Source organism: Myxocyprinus asiaticus, chromosome 7, assembly GCF_019703515.2.
Source record: "Myxocyprinus asiaticus isolate MX2 ecotype Aquarium Trade chromosome 7, UBuf_Myxa_2, whole genome shotgun sequence".
In the NCBI taxonomy this organism is placed as follows: Eukaryota; Metazoa; Chordata; class Actinopteri; order Cypriniformes; family Catostomidae; genus Myxocyprinus; species Myxocyprinus asiaticus.
Window position 1 is genome coordinate 21,296,548 of NC_059350.1, and position 25,182 is coordinate 21,321,729.

The 25,182-nt window shown below is 37.9% G+C and overlaps 1 protein-coding gene across 1 annotated transcript; it reads right to left on the reverse strand.

Moving 5' to 3' along the window:
- Nucleotides 1-366: 366 nt before the first annotated feature.
- Nucleotides 367-24,581, reverse strand: LOC127444074 (Krueppel-like factor 12). Its single transcript, XM_051703242.1, has 6 exons — nt 24,415-24,581; nt 12,672-12,755; nt 9,591-10,167; nt 4,341-4,479; nt 1,987-2,144; nt 367-1,867 (listed from the first exon to the last, which is right to left on the reverse strand). The coding sequence occupies exons 2-6, from the start codon at nt 12,735-12,737 to the stop codon at nt 1,674-1,676; spliced, it is 1,134 nt and encodes a 377-aa protein (XP_051559202.1). The 5' UTR covers nt 12,738-12,755; nt 24,415-24,581; the 3' UTR covers nt 367-1,673.
- Between the last annotated feature and the right edge of the window lie 601 nt (nt 24,582-25,182).

Genomic DNA, 25,182 nt, shown 5'->3' on the forward strand with positions numbered 1-25,182 from the left:
TATTTCAAAACTGGCTTAATACTTAATTCCCAGAAAAGGTTTAGAATAATTTTTTTGCAGATGCTGCTTGGTTGGAAATTGTTATTGAATTATGTAATGCAATGAATATGCAGCAAACACAAGTAAATGGAGAATAACATTGAAAATATATTAAACCAGTTTTGCTGACTCTTTCAGTGTTACTTTACAATTTTTTTTTTTTTCTTCTTAAAAACGAAATACAAAATCTCAGCACCCATATTATGGTTGCTATGTTATCAGTGCTCATTACTCTGCATTCTTCAAGAAACTATGATTAAATTATATTCTCTATAAGTAGATTATCACAAATTTGCTCTGATGGTGGCCTTTAAAGTCAAGCAAGTATTTTCTGTACATACAAACTGGTGCTTTTATTCATGCTTTAAACTAACATATACTGTATTTATGTATACATTCACAGTTAAATCCATATAAAAATGAAATGTTTACCATAACATTATTTACAGATACATCATTGTAGAAGAGAAAATAAAAGGAATGCCCATTTGACGATCATTTACACTCATGATTATTAGTCACTGGGTTCCTTGTAAAATACTATACATTTTGGCATCACATATTTATGGACAGAAGGGTGCAAATCTCGGAGTACAGAACAAATATATGACAATCAATACAAACAAACAAAACTGATATACCACAAGGTAAAGTCTATAAAATATACAGATATCTGCTACACTAATTTTGTGCACAAATGATGCAAGAAAAGTTTAAAAGGGTGTGAGAGAACTTCTCTACCTCTCTCTCTCATATGACTGACTCCTGAGAGGAAATAACACTACATTATTGATATGGCCTTCTCCTCACATTCAGTTATGATGAAACTACTCCTTCAGGTTTCAGAATAAAGTGATAATTGAACTTGGAGCCCATACAGAGTTTGATGCTACAATGTGAACTGTGTAATAAATACATGTTTGTGATAATGCCATGTGTTTTGTTTACCTAATTTGTCTCATTTTGTGTGAGTCTACTGTATTTACTTAAGCAAAATTGTACTTTGTTCTACACTGTGAGGTTTAGCAGTTGGCAGATATACAATTATTACCCTGAAAATTGTACATTACATTTTATTCTTTTCAAAGTGACGTTCATTTACGAAATGCTGCTTACTGACTATATTTCAAGAAATTAATTCTAACAATTTTACAGAGTGTTGTGAAATCAAAAACTGCGATTCCACAAGGATCTCCACGAGATCTCTCAGTAGACCTGAAGAAGGTTTTGAGGATCAAATATTCGCATGGCACGTGGCTTTTTATACAAGATTCCAGCTCTGACACTTACAGCCTGGACCAATGTGAAATGTCAGATTGACTGAGGCTCGCTCCTTTATTTTGATGGGAATAAACCTCACATAAAAGTGCAGAAGATTAACTTGATGAGGGAACGATAAATGCAGATGAATAATCATAATACATACATCTCATATCACTACCCAACTATTCTCTCCCTCACCTCCCTTCTTTCCTCCCTGTCCAATTTCCTAGGCTAGAAATCCTATTTTCTTCCATCTTAATATTGTTGTGCAGGGAATAAATCCAAACCTCCTTCTGCATTTAACACTGACAGATAGAGACCCGCTCTGTCTGCTAATTTGTCCATCGATCTGTCTGTTATGAATGTCTTTATCACACTATGCATGTCTGTGGTGCATGCCTACGGCGGTGGAGGGCGAGATGGTCCGAGCGGGAGAAGCTTCGGTCGCAGTCGCTGCATTTAAACGGTTTGACGCCAGTGTGTTTGCGGTAATGGCGTGTCAGCTCGTCAGAGCGAGCAAACTTCCATGTGCAATTATCCCAAGTACACTTGTATGGCTTTTCCCCTGAAAAACAAAAGTAATATAGAAAAATGTCAGTTAAATATCAAGACCTGAAATGTTTGTGGGACAGGAAAAGATGACAGAACACTTTGTGGTTTGGTTGCCACTGTAAGCTGACTCACCTGTGTGTGTGCGTCTGTGAGCTTTAAGATGGGAGCTCTTTGTGTACACCTTGTTGCAGCCATCAAACTCACACCTGTGGATGCGTCTCCTCTTTGAATCAGGTGACTCTGAGGGTCTGGGCCTCTGCAGGCTTTCAATACTAAACGGCAACAAGGAGCTGCAATGACAACACAAGATTTTAAAAGGTACAGGCATTATTTAAAGGTGGTTTTTATTAGTATGACTATGATATTGTAGTTATAAAAACTATGCATTCACTATCATAGTTTTGATAGCTATTGAAAGGTGGACAGAACTGATGAAACACTTAAAATAAAAACTGAAAAATGATTAGACTATGTCTATCTTCAAATATTGTCAGACTACCGCTATTGTAATAACCTGTATGAGCTGTCAATAAAGGGAGGAAAGGCTTGGGAACACAACTGTAAATGTAAAAAAAAAAATCAGCAAAATAAAAAATAAAAAGGTAATTGACAAAAAAGTTTGTCTGAGATAATCAATTGTAATTGCTTAAACCCCAGGAAGAAATAAAAATAAAAAATACTTAAAAAATAAATAAATAAATAAATAAAACATGTTTATCATAGTTGAGGTGTACTGAAGTAAAAATTTTGTGTGAATTGTTTTTCTATTGTATTTTTTAAATAACCGGAAAAAAAAAAAAAAAAAGAAAAAAGAACATGTCACGTCATGGACCCAAAAACCATAAAGATGTAAGACTTTGAATGGCCATTAGAGGGAGCTATTGTTAACATAACAAATTGTGGCAGTTGGTTGCTTCTTCAAAATAAAGACGCTGAGCTTAACCTGTTGATGCTCATTGACCCCACCCATGGGTTTGACTTTACTTTAGTGTGCTGTTCAAAATTGTTCATAATGTTGACAAATTATACATCTTTCTAATATGTCAACATTATTAACTCGTTTTATGACTAGACTATATAGTATATGTGAACTAATTTAAGCAAAGTGACATCAGTGGGGGGGGGGGAGGGTGGCGATATGCACATCAACAGGTTAAGAAGAGCATGAATAACATATTTGGGAAATTAATAAAAAATAACTGTGAATATTTTTGGTATTTCTGTGTAGATTTTTGTAATTGTCTTGATAGTACAAGTGCTAAAATGTACTATCAAGACATGAACCCTTTTCTTTTTGAGTGAACAGCTTTGATTAAACAGCTTAAACATCTTTTGCAGAGGGAGGTGGGGATGGGAAAAACTAGCAAGTACAACCCCCCATTAATTAATTACTATCCACATACAAACGTTCCTTTGCTGACATGAAGCTCAGATGCTTTAATAAAAGAGACTTTTTACAGGGAATGTTTTCTGGGTGGCAAAGGCATTTTCATCCCCCACAGAGCCACTTCCTGTTTATTTTGGGCCACGGGAGTGCAGGGTGATCACCTGTAGCTCTTGGCACACTTCATTGCCCAAAGAGGAAAAGAAAGAAAGAAAACATCCTAGATGTTCTCTCCTCCCTTAAACGATATCTCAGTTTTCTAAAATGCTGTCACTATTTTCCACATTACATTGTGTGCTTACGTGAAGCTTGGAATTTTAGTCCGAGGTCAGAGGATCAGCTATAACATATTTTAGAAGGAATCTGTGTTAGAAACTGCAGCTGCCATCAGACTAAACTCAGCACAGTCATTTATGTTCTGTCTTTTGTTTGTATGTTTCCCACTGGAGAACACCAGAGGAGCTTTCCAGTGGTGCTGACATCCAGGGCAGCATCACTGTCTAGAGATCAGTTTATAAAGAGAGTATTGAATAAAGGTAAAAATAAGGTACATTCACTTTAGCTGATCCTGGGTCAGGGAATCTATAAACCTGCATCGACCCCTGCACCTGTGTACACATTCAGTCTGAAGCATACACTCCCTGTGAGACATGCACGCTTACATTTACACCACTCACTCGTGCATCTTGCTATAAAACACACTGCTACCTTCATCCTGTCCAGACACATTTAGACAGCACTGCTAGCTGTTTGTCTCTATCCTTACCGAAACCCAGTAATTTCCACAAGAGCCCAGGGGCTCGGCTGTCAAAACCCAGTCAAGCGCCCCTCCTTCCCGCTGGGCATACTGATTATGGAGGGGTCCCTGTTACCTACCTGCTCTCTCAAAGCTGTAAAAAGCTAAGCAAATACACACTTAGATGTGCCATAATTGTATACACACATACAGCAATATTGCTATATCATATCATTCCGCACTGACTGGATCTTATCATTTCATAACAGTGTTAAATTTACCTCTGAAGATTAGCACTTTACAACATAATGATAGGTAGATAATAGACTGTTAAGGCTTATAGATATTTCAGATTAATAATCATACTCTTGCACAGCACGGGCGATGGTCAGAGCAGTCGAGCCTGTTTCGTTCACACTCTCCAAGGTCACGTTGGGCAGGTCATCATCCTCGCTGTCACTCAAAGATCGCTGTGGCGACAGTCCATCTGTGATTCGATGTGTGACTGCATAAAAACACAAGGTTGGTTGAATTGAAATTTAAGTGTAAAAAAATCCACAGTGTCCCAAAGTTAACTAACAATCAAGATACTACAGATCCAACCTAATTCAGATTGTTCATAGTTTTGTACAATTGTCCATATTTGCTAAGAAATATTCTCTCTATACAATGTAAAGCTGTCATGTTTGAAATGTTGGCTTTTTTAGGAAATTGTTCAGTCAATAGCACTGCAGTTTAAATTTCTTTGCCCAAAACAGTGACATCTTTGATTGCTCTTCTGATAAACTATTGCTTTTTAAAAAAATAGGTATGGTATGGATATGTCCCAACCAACTTTTAGAAAATCAGAAATGTCCACACCAACGTATGGGCAATTTTACAACATAGAAAATACTTGAACTTTATCCTATGTTTTTATTGTCATTTTAATGACTATTAAAGTTCCCCACTATCATAATTCATGTTTATGTTAATGTCCCACCTCTTCTGGAGCAGTGCAGAACTGGCGTTGTCATGTGGCACCTGTTACTTTTCTCAGCGCTGTTCAGGATGTACCAATCACAGTCGTTTTTGATTACTGCATAAAGGTTTTTAAAAATAATTTTCTGGAGATTACACAGGCAACTTTCCATTTGCATTTTAGGTCCAACCCTTGAAATTAATAGATTTAAACAAGCATACTTTTCGTGTACAAATGTTTTCCATCTGAGAAAAAAATATGTCCTGAGTTTTCCTGAGAGAGTGTGCGGCCAGAGGATTCTGTTTTTACGGCGGGTAAGCGCCCTCTAAAGGAAGATTCCTTTATATTTGAATGACTGTGCCAGGTAAGGGGGTGAAATATGTGGAATTGAGGGAGTTGGAAAGAAGAAAGTGGGGGATAATGTAAATTCTCCCCATAATTTGTCTTGATATGTCATTTTGCACATGTAACTTGTTAATATAGCCCAACTTTTGTTTAGATTTCCATTTGTTTAATGCTGTATAATAAATTTTTCAGAATGTCACTTTTATGTTCCTTGGATATCATTGTTTTCTCAATGTAAATCTACAATTTTATTTTAACATATTAATCTTATCGCATCACATATCGTCATCGAATAATCCATCAAGTTTTTAACATATGGCATTTTCCCTCCATATTGTGCAGCATAGTGGTTGGTTCTAAACCTCTAGAAAAACAAAAACAAACAAACATACTATTTTAATGTGGTGGGTCAGAGAAATGGGAAATGTGACTTATTATGGATATGAGGAAATAGTGTTATGTTGCCTATATTAACAGACTGATGTGCTTGCATTTATTTATTTTTTTTAACCCTTATACTATATTGTGTTCTGGTCAAAACTGACTGGTTAACTTTTTTTTCCTTCTTCTGTAAACTGTAGTTTATTTCATCTAGTTGTAATAAAATTCCATGACATTGTTCACACACGGCTTCTTTTTAGATAATTTTCTTAACCTTTTATTGGTTTTATTTCACTTTGTTACAGCTTTGGTGTTACTGGTCTAAAGTGACTGGCTATTGGAAATGAATGGATTAGACTACAAAATACAGAAATATTAAGTGTTTAGGAGCATCCAATCTTTTAGATGAACACATATGTGGATGTGTGTTTGCACACACAAAGTCCTCAGACATGTGTACACCTCCCCCCCCCCCCCCCCCCCCCACACACATACACACATACACACATACACACTATGTGTGTTAAGAGCCCTTTTGTGCATCGTCTTTCCATGTACACTCTTTGAGGAATATTTCAAGATCTTCTTGTCATATTATGTTGTGTTTGAGCTCGTTTGAATCAGGATAGTCTGCTGTTGCGATATGTCATTGTCTAGGTTATACGTTTTTCAGGAAGTAAAAAGGAAAAACATCCCAAAAAGACTCCTGTTTATTATATTTATGTGTGTCAGTTGGAATTTCATACACTAATACTCACTGCAGTTTGGCCTCTGAGTGAAACAAATTTGCTTATTGCATTTTACTAATTGAGACCTTTCCAGCGACATATAACACATGGCTATCTCACCTTTTCTATGTTTTTACCAACTCTGAATATAATTGTTGTAGTTTTGTTAACAAATTTGCAAATTATGAGAACAAAACAGTTCTAATTTGTCAGCAAATGAAAAAGCAATATTTAAAAATTGGTAAGATCAGCTATATGCATTGTAAAGTCCAGATTCTAAGCTTTAAAATGACACATATTTTGATTAGATCAAGCAAGTAGTTATTAATTTATTCTATAATTATTATTATTAATAATTTTTTCTGCAGGGAGGGCCTCCAATATCCTGGTATAAGCTCAGTTCAATAAATCCTTCTATCAATAATATATATATATATATATATATATATATATATATATATATATATATATATATATACAATTTTAAATATGTTCAAAAAAGAAGTACAAAATCTGTCATATTTGCTAAAAAAGAAGTTGACAAAAAATCTAATGTAATATCTTGGAATAATATATGGAATATGAGAGATTTATTTACAGTTGTTTTTGACCGTGAACACAAAAGGTGTTAGCACAAAAAAACACAACACAAGCATTAAAACCAACATTTTGAATATTATCCTTCTTGTAATATGTCCCTACCAACTTTCAAACCAAACCTACGCCTACCTTGTTTAAAAGTAGAAGAATTCAAATGAATGACATACTGTAATTTTGACTACATTCTTGGTGGTCAGCTTATTATTTACTTATTTTTCTGATGCATTTGCTACTGCAAAGGTTGTATTCGTGTCATTCCGTGTCCTGTCGTGTTGCCATGGAGACCTCTTGAAAGACTGCAGAGCATAAGGGCACGCACCCTCAAGATAAGGAGCTGGCCTCTGTGTGTGAATCTTGAATGTTTTTAATAAACTGAAATTGGATCATCAAAGTTTAAACTGCACTGCTCTAATTATGTGTCCACCTGCTTTATTTACAAACACACACTCTGTGCTTGTGATGTAGACATCTGCCATTGTCTGATTGGTCAGTCTATAACAGCAAGAGCTGAACACACACACAAATACAGGGCCTGCAAAACACTTGGACACTGGACATCTCCAGCCTCTGTGTTTATGCCTTCCCCCCAGAGGAAAACAGGATGAAAAAAGGGATAAAGTATTAAAGGAAAGCCTTCCTAGCCACAGAGCCCATTAAAAGCAGCTCTCTTGCCCAGAGGCAGGCAGGTTTTCCTAAGCAGGAAAAAGGAACTAATCAAAGTGCAATAAAATGTAGAACATACAATATATTTAATCAAACTACACAATGATGACTCATAGACTTTATAGATATTACAGTTTCATTTTCTGTTAATGTATGATTTTCTGTAAAGCTGCTTTGAAATGATGTGTGTTGTGAAAGGCGCTATACAAATAAAAATGACTTGACAAATAAAAGCCTGCAAATAACAAAAGCTGTTTTTTTTGTTTTTTTGTCCGTTGTTCGAACCAGTCCTCCCATTTTGTGTCTCTTTAAGCCTCTTGCACAGCTTCTATTGTGTTTCCACCATGCACTCTGTCACTAATAAACCTAGGTGCCCTCGTTTAGCTAAGCAGCATTTTTGCTATGGCATCTACTTCCTGAGGGGATGTGGGCTGCTGCCTGTTTTGAGGAATATAAAGAGCAAAGCACAATGGAACGGCACTCATAAGAGCTGAGCCTGTCTAACACACAGCCGGGCCCTGGGCTCTGTCACTGACCCTGCCAGGAACACGGGAACTAAAAGACAGGCTTTTAAACAGCCCTGTCCGCCTACAGAGAGGCAGGGAGAGAGCTGGTGAAAGAAAAAGGGCGCAGTACTTTGCAAAAGGAGAAATTTTGCTGCAGAGTTGAAGGGCGTCCCTCCTCTCTTTCTGTAATACTGTAAATTACAACAATCAATAAATACATAATTATTATAGTTTTGTTTTTATTATTTAATATATATATATATATATATATATATATATATATATATATATATATATATATATATTAGTTTTCACTCAATTACTTTTTTATTTTTTATTTTCTAGTTTCAATTTAGTTTAGTTTTTAGTTTTTCAGTATTTTTAGGGCTGCCAAAGTTAATGTGTTAACTGGTATCATTTATATGTATGTTAAACAGTATATGTAATTATTCGCGGCTGTTTAGTATAATCACTACTGTATCTAGGGGCATTTACAGGTTTAATGGGGGAGGGTTGTAAAGGTTTTAAATTGAATAATATACTGTGTATCAACAACTTAAACTAAAATGTATTTGTTTTCATTTCTATTTCATTTTAGTTAGGTTTAGTATAATAAAAATGTGTTTTCGTTTATTTTTTATTTTTATTTCAGTTATAGAAAATCTTTTTATTTAGTTTTTGTTGTAGTTTTCGTTAACAATTATAACACTGAATTCTGCAACCTGGTCTCATGGAATCCCATTACTATACCTACATTTTTTCAAAATGATTTTTACGTGGCTCTTTGTACGTATTGTGGCAGTTTACTGGTGAAAAATACACTAGAGGTGCTAAACAACAATGACTTTTATCCCTTTCACACAAATCACGAGTAAAATAGCAGATTATCAGTTCACAAACACTTACTTTTCGCCTTGTTTCACACACAATGCTTTTTTATGACATAAAACACTTTTACTATAGCACATGACATGTAAGATGATTAATTTAAATTTTGCATCAAATAACCAACTATATTTACAAGCTTGTTCAAATGCTCAACGTATAGAGCGTTTCACATGAGAATGTGATGCAAAGGATAGAGGTACAAGTCCCGCTGAACATGTGAGTCGATATGTGACCTGAAAGTCCTGTAAACACCTCAAAATGACGTGGTTGCTTCAGCAATGGCATTTTTCATCTCACATTTGATTTTATGACACTATGGGTTAGGTTTAGGTTTAAGGTTTAGGTTAGGGAGGTCAGTTTTCTTTATTTAAAACTCGATAGATTATTAACCTTCAAAACATCATCTGTTTTCATCTCACATTTTCTTTTAATGACATTATTATTTAGGTTAAAATGTACACTTTTTTTCATGAACCATGTGATTTCATTTTGCAAAATGTTGCCACAGTCACCTATTTCAAGTGCATTCAGGTCTCTGTCTCACCTTTCCTGTGCATCCTGTTCTCCTCCAGAAGTGGCATCATAAGTCTGCTGTTGCCCAGCGATCCCACCCCAGTGTAGACCAAAGGCACGGGTTGCACCACCACTGGTACTCTGCGAGGGTGGAGGTGGATGGGACTGGAGCAAGGAGGCATCAGCTGTGGTATGTGCAAAAACGACTGCCCCCTGAGACTCCTGGAAGGGGGAGATGCCACCACTGGGCCAGAGCTGGATGGAGACATCTTCAAACGTGGAACGGGGGTTATGACAGAAGCAGAGGAAGATGAAGGCAAAGATAATGATGATGATGATGATGATGATGATGAAGATGACAGAGAATTGCTGGAGGGAGGGGACCGTGGACAAAATCTTATTGATGATGAGGATACAGATGATGACGAAGATAAAGATGATGATGCTGAAAGTGATGGCGAAGTTCTTGCTTTGTTGGTGGACAAGTCCACGGGCTCTGTTTGCATCTGGAAGGGGTCGGACAGGAATCGTCTGTCATTTGACTGTGTCCGAAATCTGCGATTCAACACCAGCACGCCCATCTCTGTATAGTTATTGATCACAGGAGACTGAAAAAAAAAGACACACAGGATGATATCAATTAACTATATCAATGATGTTTTCGGGGAGAGTAAATTAGATTTGTACTTGCCCTGCAAATATTTTCAAATGGAAAAAAAGCCAAAATATATTTTTAGCAACATTTTTGTGTCAGAAAAAAAAATATTCTTCATTAAAAATTATTTACAAAAAAGACTATAATGTAACTCCATGACAGCTATAAATACATCTAAACACACTTGTGTTGGATTAAAGTTGCATATGTACTGATTTGTTTATAATTTGTTGTAAAAAAAAAAAAATTTTTAAGTATTGTTTCCAAGACAAGTCATTCTCGCAATTTCAGCAAATCTATATCTTTATGTACTTTTGCACCATCGGGCTGGGGTGCATTTCCCGTACAACGATGCAAGAAAACCATAGTAACTATGTCACACATCCATCGTTCGAACCACGTTTGTTCAGCTGTCGTTCATGACGTGACAGGGGGTGGAGTAATAAATTCTGTGAATATTAAGTTATAAAAGCTTATTTACATGTACACCAAAAAGCCATTTAATGCACGAAAGCTGCTGAAGACATGAAAGCGACAGATACATTGCGCTGCAATAGTGGGGTTTTCCTCTATATTAGACTCAGGTGTTCCCCCGGCGCACTTGAGCACATACGCACATACGCACTCTTGAAAAACATATAAATGCCACTCATGCCTTAACATAAACACATAAAAGCTGTGTTCTCTGACAGAAACTGTGTGTGATAAAGCGCATTCTCTTAACAGCCTTTAATCCCATAAATGGCTGCATTTGTGTTTACATCATGTTTTAGAACACTGCTTTCTGCAAAATGCAGGAATAAGCCGTGTTCTTAAATGCATGTAAACGTGGTCAAAGTGTTGACAGAATGAAAAATATATACAGTATATAAAATTAAAGATATAGAAGCCTCAGCAAAGTGAAATGATGTCCACACAGTAAATTAACAAGTAACTATGCGTCTAACCACAGGTAAAGAACTGTAGTTCCAACCATACAAATTCGCAATGCTGTTTGTGAATGTTCATTGGAACTAAGGTTTTGGGAAACAACAAATTGTTGAACTATGTTGGTAACAACAGACCTTGAAGTTGCAGCCATAGTTGGCTAACAATGCTTCTCAAAGTGCATTCAAGGTATACATTTTATCAACATGTGTTTTCCCTGGGAATCAAACCCATGACTATGCCATTGTGTGTGCCATTCTCTACCAGTTGAGCTTTAGGAACACTATGCACACAGCTATGTATAACCTTTACTCTGTAGGTAGCTTTGAGCATTTTATTGAAGGAAAACACATCACAAAATGTAAGTAAAAAACAGGCTTTCAGACATTTACTGACTGAGCTGTTTTAATAAGTTAACATCCTTAAATCAACAAAACATTCCATGTCAAAAGCACTCACTCAGGCTCAATGAAACCATGGACAAAAAGAGGTCCGCTGGCAGCATTATTTGTTGCCAAAAATTTCCCCTCTGTTTTTACTGTGGTTGACTTGGAGGCTGTCAAGCTGAAATGGAACATGTTTCGAAACTTCATCTCTGCCCGGTTTCTCTCTCTCCCGACTCATGCTTTACCTTTCCCACCTCCCTGTCCCTATTCTCCCACACGGCCCTCATCCAACCCCTCGTGCGGGGGGCTACCAGTCATTATGGCTAATTTTCCGAATCTGAATAGCTTCTGGTGAGGACGGTTTTAATAGGGGTGAGCGATACGTTTCCAAGAAAAGGGGCTTGGCGTTGAGCCCACTCAAACAAGAAGCACGTTTTAGCATCTGCGCTGCCTGTTGATTTAACACTTCAAAGCTGGGCTCATCCTGCACTCGATCTCTCCCGTCAACGACACGAGAGTGACAACTGTTAAAATGGGTAAAGCAGGGTGCAAAATGTAGGATTTTGTGTGTGGGCTTAGGAGAGAGAGCATTAGGGGTTGGGGTAGACACTTGTATTCTGTATGTTTATTTGGCCAGGCCTGTAAATCTGATATATATCCTGAAGACTTCAAGCATGGGACACCTTAATCTAAATCAGTTGGCAAGCATAATGCAGTACGCCAAAATCCCCATGCATTTTCTTATATGGAAAAGTGCAGCTTTTGACATTTTCATATTAACTTTGTTTATATTACATGGTAAGAAAGTCAGGTTTTGAGTGTCTTGAGGATTGGTAGATGACAGAATATTCAGTTTAAAGTAAACGATCTGCACAAGGTGTGACTTGTTTGTACTGACATAACATAGACGTGTATTTATGCACAGAATTTAAAAAGACAAAAATATTTCTTTGTAAGTTCCATTAAATTTCCACTTGGCACAAAGAGGGCAGTTTGAATGATCATGAGACTTCTGTCAACACATACCATAAGCTGCTAATAAGTGAGGTGCAACAAACAGAAACAGAATTTATCACATGCCACCCTCTTGAGTTTTAAAAGCTCCAAGTGATTACACCAGTGTGGTATAACTTTGACATCTTACCCTCCTCTGTGACTCTGAAGGCTCGATTTTGACTGGCAGGGATGGCATTCCATCCAACATCAGCATTCTGATAGCGCTGTTTCTCTGTGGGATGACAGAAAAACAATGTTAGACTGACTTCAATTACTTCAAGTGTTGATTAACAGTGTGTTGTTCTGTAGACAATCAGCTGCACTGAGAAACAAAGGAATTCAATGTGTTTTGTTATAGCTGTGATGACATCACAGAGCAAACAGCTCTCAATCATGGATTTGTGTCACATATCAAGTGGGAGTTGTGCTCAGTGACAGACCAGACAGACTGTGTGAGGTTAAGAATAAACATCTGTGAGAGAGCACTAATATATCATTCTGAAAAGCGTTTTACAATCAGATGTATTTTACAATCATGTTTTTCAAGATCAGAACAGATGCTTTGACTTGAATCTTATATTTATCTATGTTTTTTTAAATTTACATATAAGATCCAGTTCTGCTTACATCCCTATGAGTGAATACATTAGGCAGCTTAGAGGGATAGTTCACCCAAAAATGAAAATTATCTAATCATTTAAGTCCTTTTTTACTATAAATTCTCCTCCCTGCCCAGAAGGTGGCGATATGCACGAAAATGGGAATCGGCAAAAAAGTGAAAGATGGAAGTGGAGATTTGTATTTAAAAACAAACTCTTAAAAATGTATCTGTTTTTCACCCACACTAATCACATCACTTCGGAATATATGGATTTATTCACTGGAGTCATATGGATTACTGCCTTTATAGACCTTCAATGTTCTGGAAGCGAGCAAAGAATGTATCATTAGGATTTATCAGTATTGTTTTTGTGTGAGTTTTTTTGTGTGTGTGATTATTTGAGAATTGAAACCTTGCAAAAGTAAATGAAATTGTGAAATGTTGATGTGATGAATGTCATGTGAATAAATAGCCTTCAAACTGCAGACTACAGGAAATGAGAGTCTTGAAACATGTACATTTGCAGAAATGACTAGAATTCAAATGGACATCATGTTATGTGTAGTACAGCGGAGTTATACTCTGCTAGCAAATACACTGAAAAAGTGGTAACCTGTAATTGTTATCTCAAGGATCTACTTATACTTGATCTAACCTCCCAAAATTATTTTAATGGGTTTAATCTAATATGTTGGGTTGATATAGTCAAGAACTAGTTAAAAGAATATTCCTTTAAATTAAGTTTAATATAACTCTACACAGAAAAGGTTAGTAAGTGATTTTATAACACTATAATCATGTTAACATGCATATTGTTTATGTCTTGTGGCTATTCTTTTAAGAACTGAGAGAATTTTAAAGGTATAGTTCACCCAAAAATTAAAATTCTCTCATTATTTACTCACCTTCATGCCATCCCAGATGTGTATGACTTTCTTTCTTCTCCTGAACACAAACAAAGATTTTTTAAGAATATCTCAGCTCTGTAGGTCAATACAATGCAAGTGAATGGTGGCCAGAACTTTGAAGGTCCAAAAAACAAAGAAAGGCAGCATAAAAGTAATCCATTCAACTCCAGTGGTTAAATCCATGTCTTCTGAAGTGATATGATAGGTGTGGGTGAGAAACAGATCAATATTTAATTCCTTTTTTACTATAAATTCTCCTCTCTGCCTATTAGGTTGTCCATGAAGAATGTGAATCACCAAAAACAAAAGAACTTGAATATTGACCTGTTTCTCACCCACACTTGACATATTGCTTCTGAAGATATGGATTTAACCACTGGAGTCAAATGGATGAATTTTATGCTGCCTTTATTTGCTTTTTGGACCTTAAAATATCTGGCCACCATTCACTCATTTTGTATGGACCTACAGAGCTAATATATTTTTCTAAAAATCTTTGTTTGTGTTCAGCAGAAGAAAGAAAGTCATACACATATGAGATGGCATGAGGGTGACTAAATGAATTTTTATTTTGGGTGAACTATCAATTTAACATTTACAGATTCAAGATACAGATTCACCCCATTCACTTCCATTGTAATTGTCTTACGGTTACCTCAACTTTAGTTTTTTTTTAAAGAAAAATTAAATTTAGTGGTAATCAGCATTATGTCACAAATGCTGTCAGACTGAGTTTAACTTGCACTGAACCTGAAACGAAATATTCTTTTAATATAAATGTTACCACATACAGTAAAGCAAATTTTGAAAAAACAAACAAACAAACATGTTTTTACAGCATAATACATACTAATCATCTATTTCAGTAATGCTATTATGAAATATACTGTATCTGGTCATGTCGATATTGCACAATCCTTCTTCACTGGAAGGTAATCAAATATGAGCAAATTGTTAAATCTCCCAGGTCATAATTCCAGCATTTTTTTTACTTAAAAATGTATAACATTGTCAACATACATTACAGGAATAAAACATATTAAGCTATGTGCTCACATACTCTTATAAAGAGCATTCGGAAGTGTTGCAAAAGTCTGAATGGACCCCTGGTCATTGGAGGCCATGGGGTTAGCCCTGCACTCATACTGTAGCTCAGCAGCACTGATAAATGAAGGAGGTGGATTAAATCTGGAAATCACCTGATTTCTTCCTGTTAGTGCAGCGCTTACAGATTAATTAGAGAGGCTGGAAACTGCTGATTGTTTTGGCTTCTGTTGACCTGGTTAGTTTACCTCTGTGTGCATGTATGACTGTAATCCCTGGCAAACAGGATGTGAGAGGAAATGGGTGGGGTCCCAATGGGCCTTGCCCACTTAAAATCCTTGCTCCCAAATGCGGTGTACAGTATATCCATGCCAATGCCAGTGCCTTTCAAGACCGAGAGCGCCCAAACCCACTTTAATGGCACCAAACTGAGGACACTACACTTCCTGATACACCCTGTAAGTGTGCTTACCAGAGGAATCCCACTTTAAAGCATTGCTGCACACCACACCCAGGTGCAGCTCATCAGTACCCCACTTGACATCTGAATATACAGTGGAGGGCAAGATGTGTTACACAGATGTGTGCATATAGCACCTCATACTCTGTGAGTTTTGTTCTCGGATACAGCCATTCTATGGAATGAGATCTACTTTTTCACAATGTTATTATAGTAAGATCTTTCATGCAAAATGTAAATAAGTTGTGTTGTCACGATACTAAAATTACAGTAGTCAGATACCACAACAAAAACTAATACTTATTTGTTAATTTAGTAAACACTGTTCTCAAGTAATTATTAAAGACAAGCAAATAGTAGTAAAATAATAAAGTAATAAAATGAGAACAAATAAAAAAATTACAGCCAATTGAAACAAATTAACAATTTAAGTATTTAAGTAAATTCAGAATTAATTGTAGTGAAATGTGACTTAAAACTAATATTTCTGGTCTTCAATTTATTATTACAATACAATTCACTAAAAAAATCCAGCCAAGAGCAGTGAGTGGTTTTCTCGTTTTCTTGTTATTGTTGTTTGATTAATATTAACAACATACAAGACAGCGGCAGCTCAGGCTGTATTACACAAGTTTGATATTTTGACACAAATCTGCTTTTAATTCCACTATTTATATTTACTTTATATATAACGAACTGTTTTTACATCAGTACCTCACCAAGATAGGCAGTTTGATGGAGTGTTGAAGTGAGCAAATTTTCAAGTGACCATTAAGCCACGAATCCACATTAGCATGGGCGTTCTCGGAGCACACGTGCACATAAAGCACAAACACACATAAGCTGCCTGTCCCTTTCGAGGCTATCAGCGTGCGGTTACAGAACCAAGGACATAAAAAGTCACTCTTTAAGATTCTCGTGATTTGTGCAGTTTCTCACTCAAGGTGCCCCCCGCCTTACACCGTGTTGTACAGGTGACTTGATCTAAACTGTGGAAGTTGGTAAATTTTTCATCATTACAGGGAAAGAAGATTTTCTTTGGCATCTTCTTTGACATAAGTGGCCATAGTGTCAAATCCAAGGAAAGGTCAACCTCACTCAGAATGAGACACAGCATGCCACTGAAGATGGATATCCAACAGGGCCTGGGTAGCTCAGCGAGTATTGACGCTGACTACCACCTCTGGAGTCGTGAGTTCAAATCCAGGGGGTGCTGAGTGACTCCAGCCAGGTCTTCTAAGCAACCAAATTGGCCCAGTTGCTAGGTAGGGTAGAGTCACATGGGGTAACCTCCTCATTTTTGCGATTAGGGGTTCTCGCTCTCAATGGGGCGCATGGTAAGTTGTGTGTGGATCACGGAGAGTAGCATGAGCCTCCATATTCTGTGAGTCTCCACGGTGTCATGCACAGCGAGCCACGTGATAAGATGTGTGGATTGACTATCTCAGAAGCAGTGGCAACTGAGAATTTTCCTCCGCCACCCAGATTGAGGTGAGTAACTGTGCCACCATGAAGACCTACTAAGTAGTGGGAACTGGGCATTCCAAATTGGGAGAAAAGTGGATGAAAAAAAAGATGGATATCCAGGTGTCCAAACAATTGATTATTTTCAAAACTAGGAACTGCAAACCTAGACAACATTTTAAGGCATCATATGCATGCTTTCGAAACAAAGACTGTTCCAAAAGGTAGGCGGCAACCATATACTGCCTTCTATCTTGTTTGGCTCAAATCTAAAGGAGCATCGCATGGAAAATCGCTTCTGAATGTTCATGTACCCTGAAATCAGCCCAGTTCTGCTGAAATACTGACAAACGACATCCCCCATCAAAATTTTTGCATTAATTAAATTGTGTTTAATTTCCCTCTGTCGCTACCCTCTGAGACACGTTATCACGTTCATGCTATCACATTCACATAAACAATAGTGAGGTTGCAGTGAAGGTTGCATTTTTTTCCTCTAAAAATAAATTTGTACTCCACTAGGTTTAGGATTGGTGTTGGGTTAGGGTGTAGGGTTAATACAATATACATTCCTGTTGACTGTTATGTCATTTACAACTCACTTAATGCACGAATATGTGGACATTTATCCCGGAAACTAGAGCTCATACATGCCGATACGTTCAACAGCACTTCCAGCTTCAGATACTGGGGACAGTAGTTCAAGTTTCAGTAAGCACAGACTGATTTCAGTGGCTGAACTTTTGACCGTGGACAAATTCAGTTAGATCACAGTGAATTTGTGTATGTCTGTGTATGTATCCTTCCCAAAGATGGCAATCCCAGAATATATTGCGACAGTGAAATGCTCAGTGAAAAACAAACATCCAATATGGCAGAAAAAGCAACATAAAGTTTTACTATAAACATATGAAGTATCAATAAAAAACTAGTTCAATTAAAAATTTACTATTTTACCCAATATTTGTTTGTATTTTTATGATTATTAGACTATTGTGTTGTTAGTTTCGAAACATGCTAACGTCAAACTATTGGAACCAATAGTGAGTCGATTCTCCTGTGCGCTTCTCTTGAGTGTGGTGTGTGTGCCTCCTGCCCCATGACATTTCAGCCAATGTGGAGCATTCCAGTTCTGTCACTTATGGGGTTCCATTCCTGTTAGGATGCTGCCTAGGCAGGCAGCTGTCTATGTAGGCAGTAGACATCAAGGCAGCTTACTAAATTTTGGAACTGAGCTAATATTTTCTGGCCTGGACCAAAATGCAATCATATGAAGGTTTTCCCCTCAGCTTTCTTCTTTGTCCAAGATTAGACCTAATCTGGATTTGATAATGCTGTCAGGGAAGGTCTAACAAAGCAAGTCATCCTTGGCATATCCTTTGCAATGACTCAACATTTTTGTGGAGAAACTGGGCATTTTCATCAGAATGTGACCTTGGGTCAGAGCTGCTTCCTGCTCTCTGCCATGCTACTGATAACCATCCTCGAGCCTTACCCACTCTTGTACAACCATCTCCCTCAACTCCACTCTTCCCTTTTCTCCTTCCTCCGCTGAACAGATAACACACGCATCTAAACCTTTACTCACAAAGTCTTGGGCTACTCCTCTCCTTTTTAAAATTGATCTTAGTAACTGTGCTGAAAAATTGAGCAGGTCCAAAGAGAGTGCTCTGGATCCATCCCCAAGATGCAGACTTCTTCTGGATTCTCCTGCTTTGCGTAATTGTCTCTTGCCAAAAAGCTCTGAGTGACTTCAGACTTTCCATTTCAACAGAGCTAATTTTCCTTGGCAGGACAACGTCTGTCGGATAGAGCCAGGACACTGTCAAACCTCCAAGAGAGAAAAAGTGAGAGAAGAGGAGTGTGTGTTGGTGTGAGGAATTGCTGAGGAGAGGTGTGCTATTACATTATTTGAACAAACTTGAGTGAATGTGTAGCCACTTTTAAAGAACTGATTGGCCAGGCTCTTGCATACGAACAATGCCAGGAACAGCTGCGGCCACAAATGTAAACATTCCAGTCATCCAAACTGACCTCTCCTTGTTTTGGACAGTTCATCTGGACATATATCGCCACTGAACTTCTTTCTTAACTTCACAATCAGTGCTTTGTGTGAGGATTCATCTGCTCCTCATAGTCTTCAAAAAATAAATAAACACTGCAGAACGTCTCCTGCAGGTTTCTCAAATTTAGTTCTGAAATCAGGCTTCTGCATTTTCCACTTGCTTTCAGAAAGAAGTATGACTAAACACACAAACATCTGTTATTGATTTGAGGGGGACGTGAAACCCTACCATTTAAATCTGTCAGTGCAAGCAGAGCATAGGTTAGTATTTATTGACCTCATGTGGGACCTTCTTGCCTCTTGCCATTCAGGTGACAGCAGGTCAAGACTTTTTGACTATGAGTGGAAAGTCTGTCAAATGTCTATGGCTATCCATCACATATAGTAAACAAAAAACAAAAACAAAAACAAAAAACTGTGAAAACCGGTACATAATCCAACGAGCATCTTTTCTGTCTCACAGAAGATGAATTTTAGATGATTTTTTTTTACTTCAGACTGACAAATACAAGTGCTCTCTGAAGAGTGAAAGTGTCACAAGATGTTTATCCTGTCATGCAAACGACTCAACAAAACCTTGAGACGCAGTATACATTTTTCTGTTCTCATCTTCCTGTGTTTAATTTCTTCTTCATCTGCTCTTTTCAGACACTGAATATTGTAAGACTATCCAGAGTGCTGCAGCATTTGTTACAACTCCATTATTGCTGGTCTGATACCAGTTTTAGTGCTCCTTTTACAATGGTGAATATCAAGACCTTGTAACCAAGTCTGGTCTCAGATCAGGCTAAATGTATGACAAATGGCCTCCTGGTCACAGCTTGGACTGGTTTGCTGTGCTGTCTTCCATGAAGTCAGCGGGCCAGAAACATCTGAAGCTCTCTCTCTGGTATTCCTCTGGACAGGGTGAGACAGATGTGTGTAATTTGACTTGAACTATTGAACCACATGCCGTCAAACTGTTTATTATCAGAGGTCTGGCACACACCAGGTTGCGCAATAGCTGAAGGTCATGTTATTAGGCAGTATTGCACAATGCTGCGGCGTCGACCATGAGGAGTTTGTGAAAAACGTGTTACTTGAGAACGACTATGAGAACGAAATAAACAGGGGCACAGGAAAATGTGTATGAACCATCAAAGCATTTTAACATTCCCAAATGTGCAAGACATACACAATCATACACTGACAAAACAAACAATTTCTTTATACACAGTGACTGTGTGTTGAGTTGCTTCCTGTTTGCCATTAAGGGGCAGCCTCTCAGAGTGGGCCTGGCCTAAATCATAAATAACGATCTTCTCTGAAGCCTAGAGTTCATTGTGCTCAACTAAACAGTTCACTGTGCACTTTATAGGGTGTTTCGTGTTGCAGTATTCACACCACTGATTGCTCTAAAATGGTACAGTATATGTACAGAAGTGAATAAAAGACATTCTCAACTGTATTGGAGAGGACAGACATTGTCTGTGTACAAAGCTATGACCACTAGGAATGGGAGATTAAGGCCACAACCACAATAATACATTTTCGTTTGAAAATGCATCTTTTTCTCTACGTTTTGGCCTTCCGTCCACACTGAAAATTGCTTTTCGAAAACGCTCTCCTAACTGGATACATTTGAAAATGCCGCCTTCGCGTTGTAGTGTGAACAGGGGAAATGGAGATATCTGAAAACGATGAAGTATTTGTTATCATGTGATGCAGTCATATGATCCATTCAACACAAAAACATAAAGATGGCAGTCCATGTTGTAGTAGCGTTTTTGTGCCTGCTATCCACTTCGATAGCGTTGTTAAAGATAAATGTTACTTTGTACAACCTTCACATTGCATTCCTTCAAAGGCGACGGGAAGTTTACTTGGAATTGCTGTCCTGCAACGGAACACTAGGGCAATTGCATGTAAGGGTATTTAAGTATTTTCATTATTTTCAGTGTGGACAAGCAACTTTTGGAAAGTGATTGAAAACGGCAGTGTGAACAGAGAGCATTTAGAAAACGAAAATGCATTTTTCAAATGTATCTGGATTAATGTGGACATAATATACAGTATCTTGATACTTTTTCATCCTTTTGATGATATTCACTCTTGAGTTTTTAGTTATTTACTTAGGAAGCATAATTTCAAACAGTACAAACAGTATAGCCCTCCCCAGCTGTCCTTAGCATTGTGGGAAAGCTGGAGCCTCTTCCACAGCAGTGCCAGAAAAGATTCCACCCCTAAAGCACAGTGTGAGTGCCAGTAACCAAGCATGCTAACAAGCGTGACCGCTAACCACCCAGAGACTGAACATCGTACAAAGAGTAACCTAAAAGTGAAGAGAGAAGGGGAGCAGAGGATAGCAGAGAGAGAACTGGGGAGAGGAGAAAGGAGAACAGGAAACAATGTGATGAATAAAGATTACTCAGCTCTTCCAAAACTTCCAAAACAGATAATGACAACTAAACACAATGTAGATTCTGACACATCAACACTTGTTTTTCTCACATAATCTGGAGCAAAACCCACAAGTTTTTGCACCTGATCGATATTACCCCTCTTCTCTGATTGTTATGATGCCCCTGCTCGTAATGAGCAAGGCAGCTGTGTTTGTTCTCCAGCAGTGCATGCTCACACAGGGCTGGGTAAGAACTGTTTTTCCTTTTCTAGGAAACTCACAGCTGCAATGCAAGTCTTGGGAAAAGTCAAGAATAAGGCACTTCGAGAGAGTAAGAGTAAGAGACAATAAGTAGAGAGGTAAAGATGTACACTATCACAACTTTTAGCTATTGCTCAGCAGCAATGGGGCTGAACACAGCTGCCTGTCTATGACAGATCTCTAACCAGTAACAGATCCCACATGAAGCTCTCTCGCTTCCTTCACTTTTGGAGGTCAGGCCCCACCAGGAGTGGCCATGGGGTCAGGGGTCAAAGTTCAGTAAAAGTGTTCACAGGAAGTGCATCCGCTACGGGCCCTGGTTCTAGCCCTATGCAGAGCTCTAGTTAATGGCCTAGGCAGTCACTAGGGAGAGCTGCTGTTTCCCGTACTGTATATGAACCACCCTGCCATTTCATTCTTTGTAGGCTGGTGACTCACAAAGGAGATTTGGTTCCTCTGATTTCTAACCTCTGTGTGCACATGTGTGTGAAGCTGTGTGTGCGTATGTAAGTGCATGTCTACGTGCAAGCATCTGGGTTTCTATACCAAAAGGAGCTGCATTTCACTGAATTTCAGTTTGATTATGAAAGGTTAAACTAATCTTTGACGATCTTTGTGGTGCCTGATTGGCGTTAAATTTCAATTAAGCTGGTTTAGGTTCCAACCCTGTAAAAAAAAAAAAAAAAAAAAAAAAGAAAAAAAAAAGATTAAATCAACCTAAACTGGTTTACTGGCCTTACCTGGTCTCCCTAAAAAGGTGACCTGGTTTTAAAGGGTTTTTTGGCACTTATCAGTTGGTGAGGCTGGGAGACCACCTACACTGTCAGAAAAAAAGAAATGTGCAAAAACGATACCTTTAGAGGTACAACAGCATGCAACTGGGACAGTACCCTCAGAGGAACACCCGCTGTGCATTTTTTACACCTTAAGGTACTAATATGCACCCTTTAGGGACAGAGAAGACACTTAAGGTACTGATATGTACCCTTTAGAAACAGATAAGGTTCAAATACATGCCAAATGACATGTAAAGGATACAGTGGGTGTTCCTTTGAGGGTACTGCCACATGCTTTTGTACCACTAAAGGTAACATTTTTACAGATTTATTCTGATATTCTTATTCTGATTTTTATGGCCATCTTAAATCAGCTAAGACCAGCACAACCATCTTAGCCTGGTTTAAGCATTTTTTTCAGCAGCAAAGACTAGACCAATTTAGTCTTGAATACATATTGACTGCATATTTATAAATGGACATGGTGCACCATATCTGAATAAATGTCTTCAAAATTGCATTTACATAGACGCTGTGTACAGTATCAATTGTAAAACTTGCAATGCAAAACTCTGTCCACACCTGATTTACACCCTCAGAGCTAGCTGGCTCACCAGGTCATCCAAAAGCCAAAGTGAAGGGAAAGTTTGCTTATTTTATTGATGATAAAATGCTTCCAAAAACATGAGACCCAGTGACCCCCAAACTTCCTCATCCGGTGTAGACACGACAGACACCAGACACCAATAGACACTCTGGGGGAACTCTCAGGTGCGGTTTCTGTTCTGTGGTGCAGAGGATGCTGTATATTTTTAACTGCTTAAAAAAAATGTAATTAACTTGAATAGTGCTGCGGTTTTTGTGAATGATTTCTAATTCTTTTTCAGAGCTTTGTAGGTTTGATTGACTTGGCTGGGAATACCTTGAGAGGGAAAACCTCTGGCAGATGGGGAGAGGCAAAATCATCCATGCCAAATCAAGCCAACAGATGCAACAGCCCCAGTAGAACTTTAGTTCTGTTTTAAGACAAATCTACTGTTTTTGAGCCTGATAATTTTTTACCCAGTGTACGCCATACTGCATTTCTCATGTATTGTTGTTTCAGAGAGAGAGAGAGAGAGAGAGAGAGAGAGAGAGAGAGAGAGAGAGAGAGAGAGAGAGAGGAGTAGAGTATTTTGTAAGAGCTTATTGTACCCACAAGAAAATTAAAACCATCAAATACATTAGGTATATAGGTATTTTATACTAATACAAGTGTTCAGAGAACTGTTTTAATTGGCTATGAGAAGCATTATATACCTGGGACTGCTAGAGCAGACCTTAATATGACCTGAATATCACACAAACAGGAAATAAAAACATATAATAAAAACTAAACCCAAGACAGCAATACTGTAAACAATTATATAAACTTATAAATAATGCATTTCAATAATATGATGAATTTTAAGTGGGGTTTTAGGTGGGATGTACTGAGAATACAGCCCAAACTATCCAGATCATAAAGTGAGTAGCCACATATTGTAAAATTATGCAAATATTTCACCAATCATATCAACAAAAGTTAAAAAGAGCCTCCAAACAATACTTTTGCCACCATAGCAATAACCATAACACTATTACATTTGAGCGCTACCTCTTTCATTTATTACTTATCACTGTTTATGACAGAGACTGATTTTCAAAAGAGGTTTTACTGTTTACCCTTACAGGTATGCTTCCTCAGACAGGTCTAAATGTTCAACTTATATTTAACATTTGTGATAATATCTAGTATATGTTCACTTTATTTATAAGTAAAGCTGTCAAAAAGCAGGTTTCAGGTCTAATTAGCAGCACAATGACAGCTTACAGGTCCACAGTCTAACAAACTAACAAACTAACACACAAGAGTCCTAAACTGAAAGAAAAAGCGTACTGGACAGTACTGACCTTGTTTGTTAACCTCAGTAATAGAGAGTGAGAATCACTATCCTTAGAGCATCTCCCTCTTTCTCTTGCTTTTCTACCTTGTTTTCCTCTGTCGCACTTTCTGATGTTACCCCCTTCTATCTTTCTTCCCTCCTCCTCTGTGTGTTTCTCAGGAGGAAATGAATGGATGGCTCACACGGTGCTGTTCTACTCACAGAGCTCGTGTCACATGACCAGGCTGAAGGAAGAGAGGGGGTGGACTCTCAGGCTGCCAGGCGAAAGGAAAAGGAGTGTGTGTGTGTGGGGGGGGGGGGTTACTGTATGATCATGTGTGAGAGAGAATGTGCCAGACTACGAAAATGTTGTGGGTGTTTAACTATGTGTTTATCTGTGTCAGTAGAGTTGTTTTATTTTAACTTCTCTGTTGGAGAGAGTGGCAGACTAAGTAGAAAACTAAATAGTGGGTTGATGAGAGAAGCCTTGAAACACTATAAAAAAACAGAACCTGAAAGAGATGGAGAAGCATTTAAATGATGGCGAAAAGGCTGGAGGGTTGTCAGTGAGCACACCATATTGTCGAGATACTGCTAGCTAGGAGCATTACCTTGTGGTTCATAAGCTGTGCTGCTTATATGGCAAAAATTGTCCGCCTCAGTAAACTGCCACTGGGCCAATACTGGGCCAATCAACAGAGCTGCAGCATGTCAATGGCATGCCCATTGCAACAGTATGTGTCCTGGTCACCCATTACTGATGCACTCATTGCACACAGGTGTGTGTGTGTGTGTG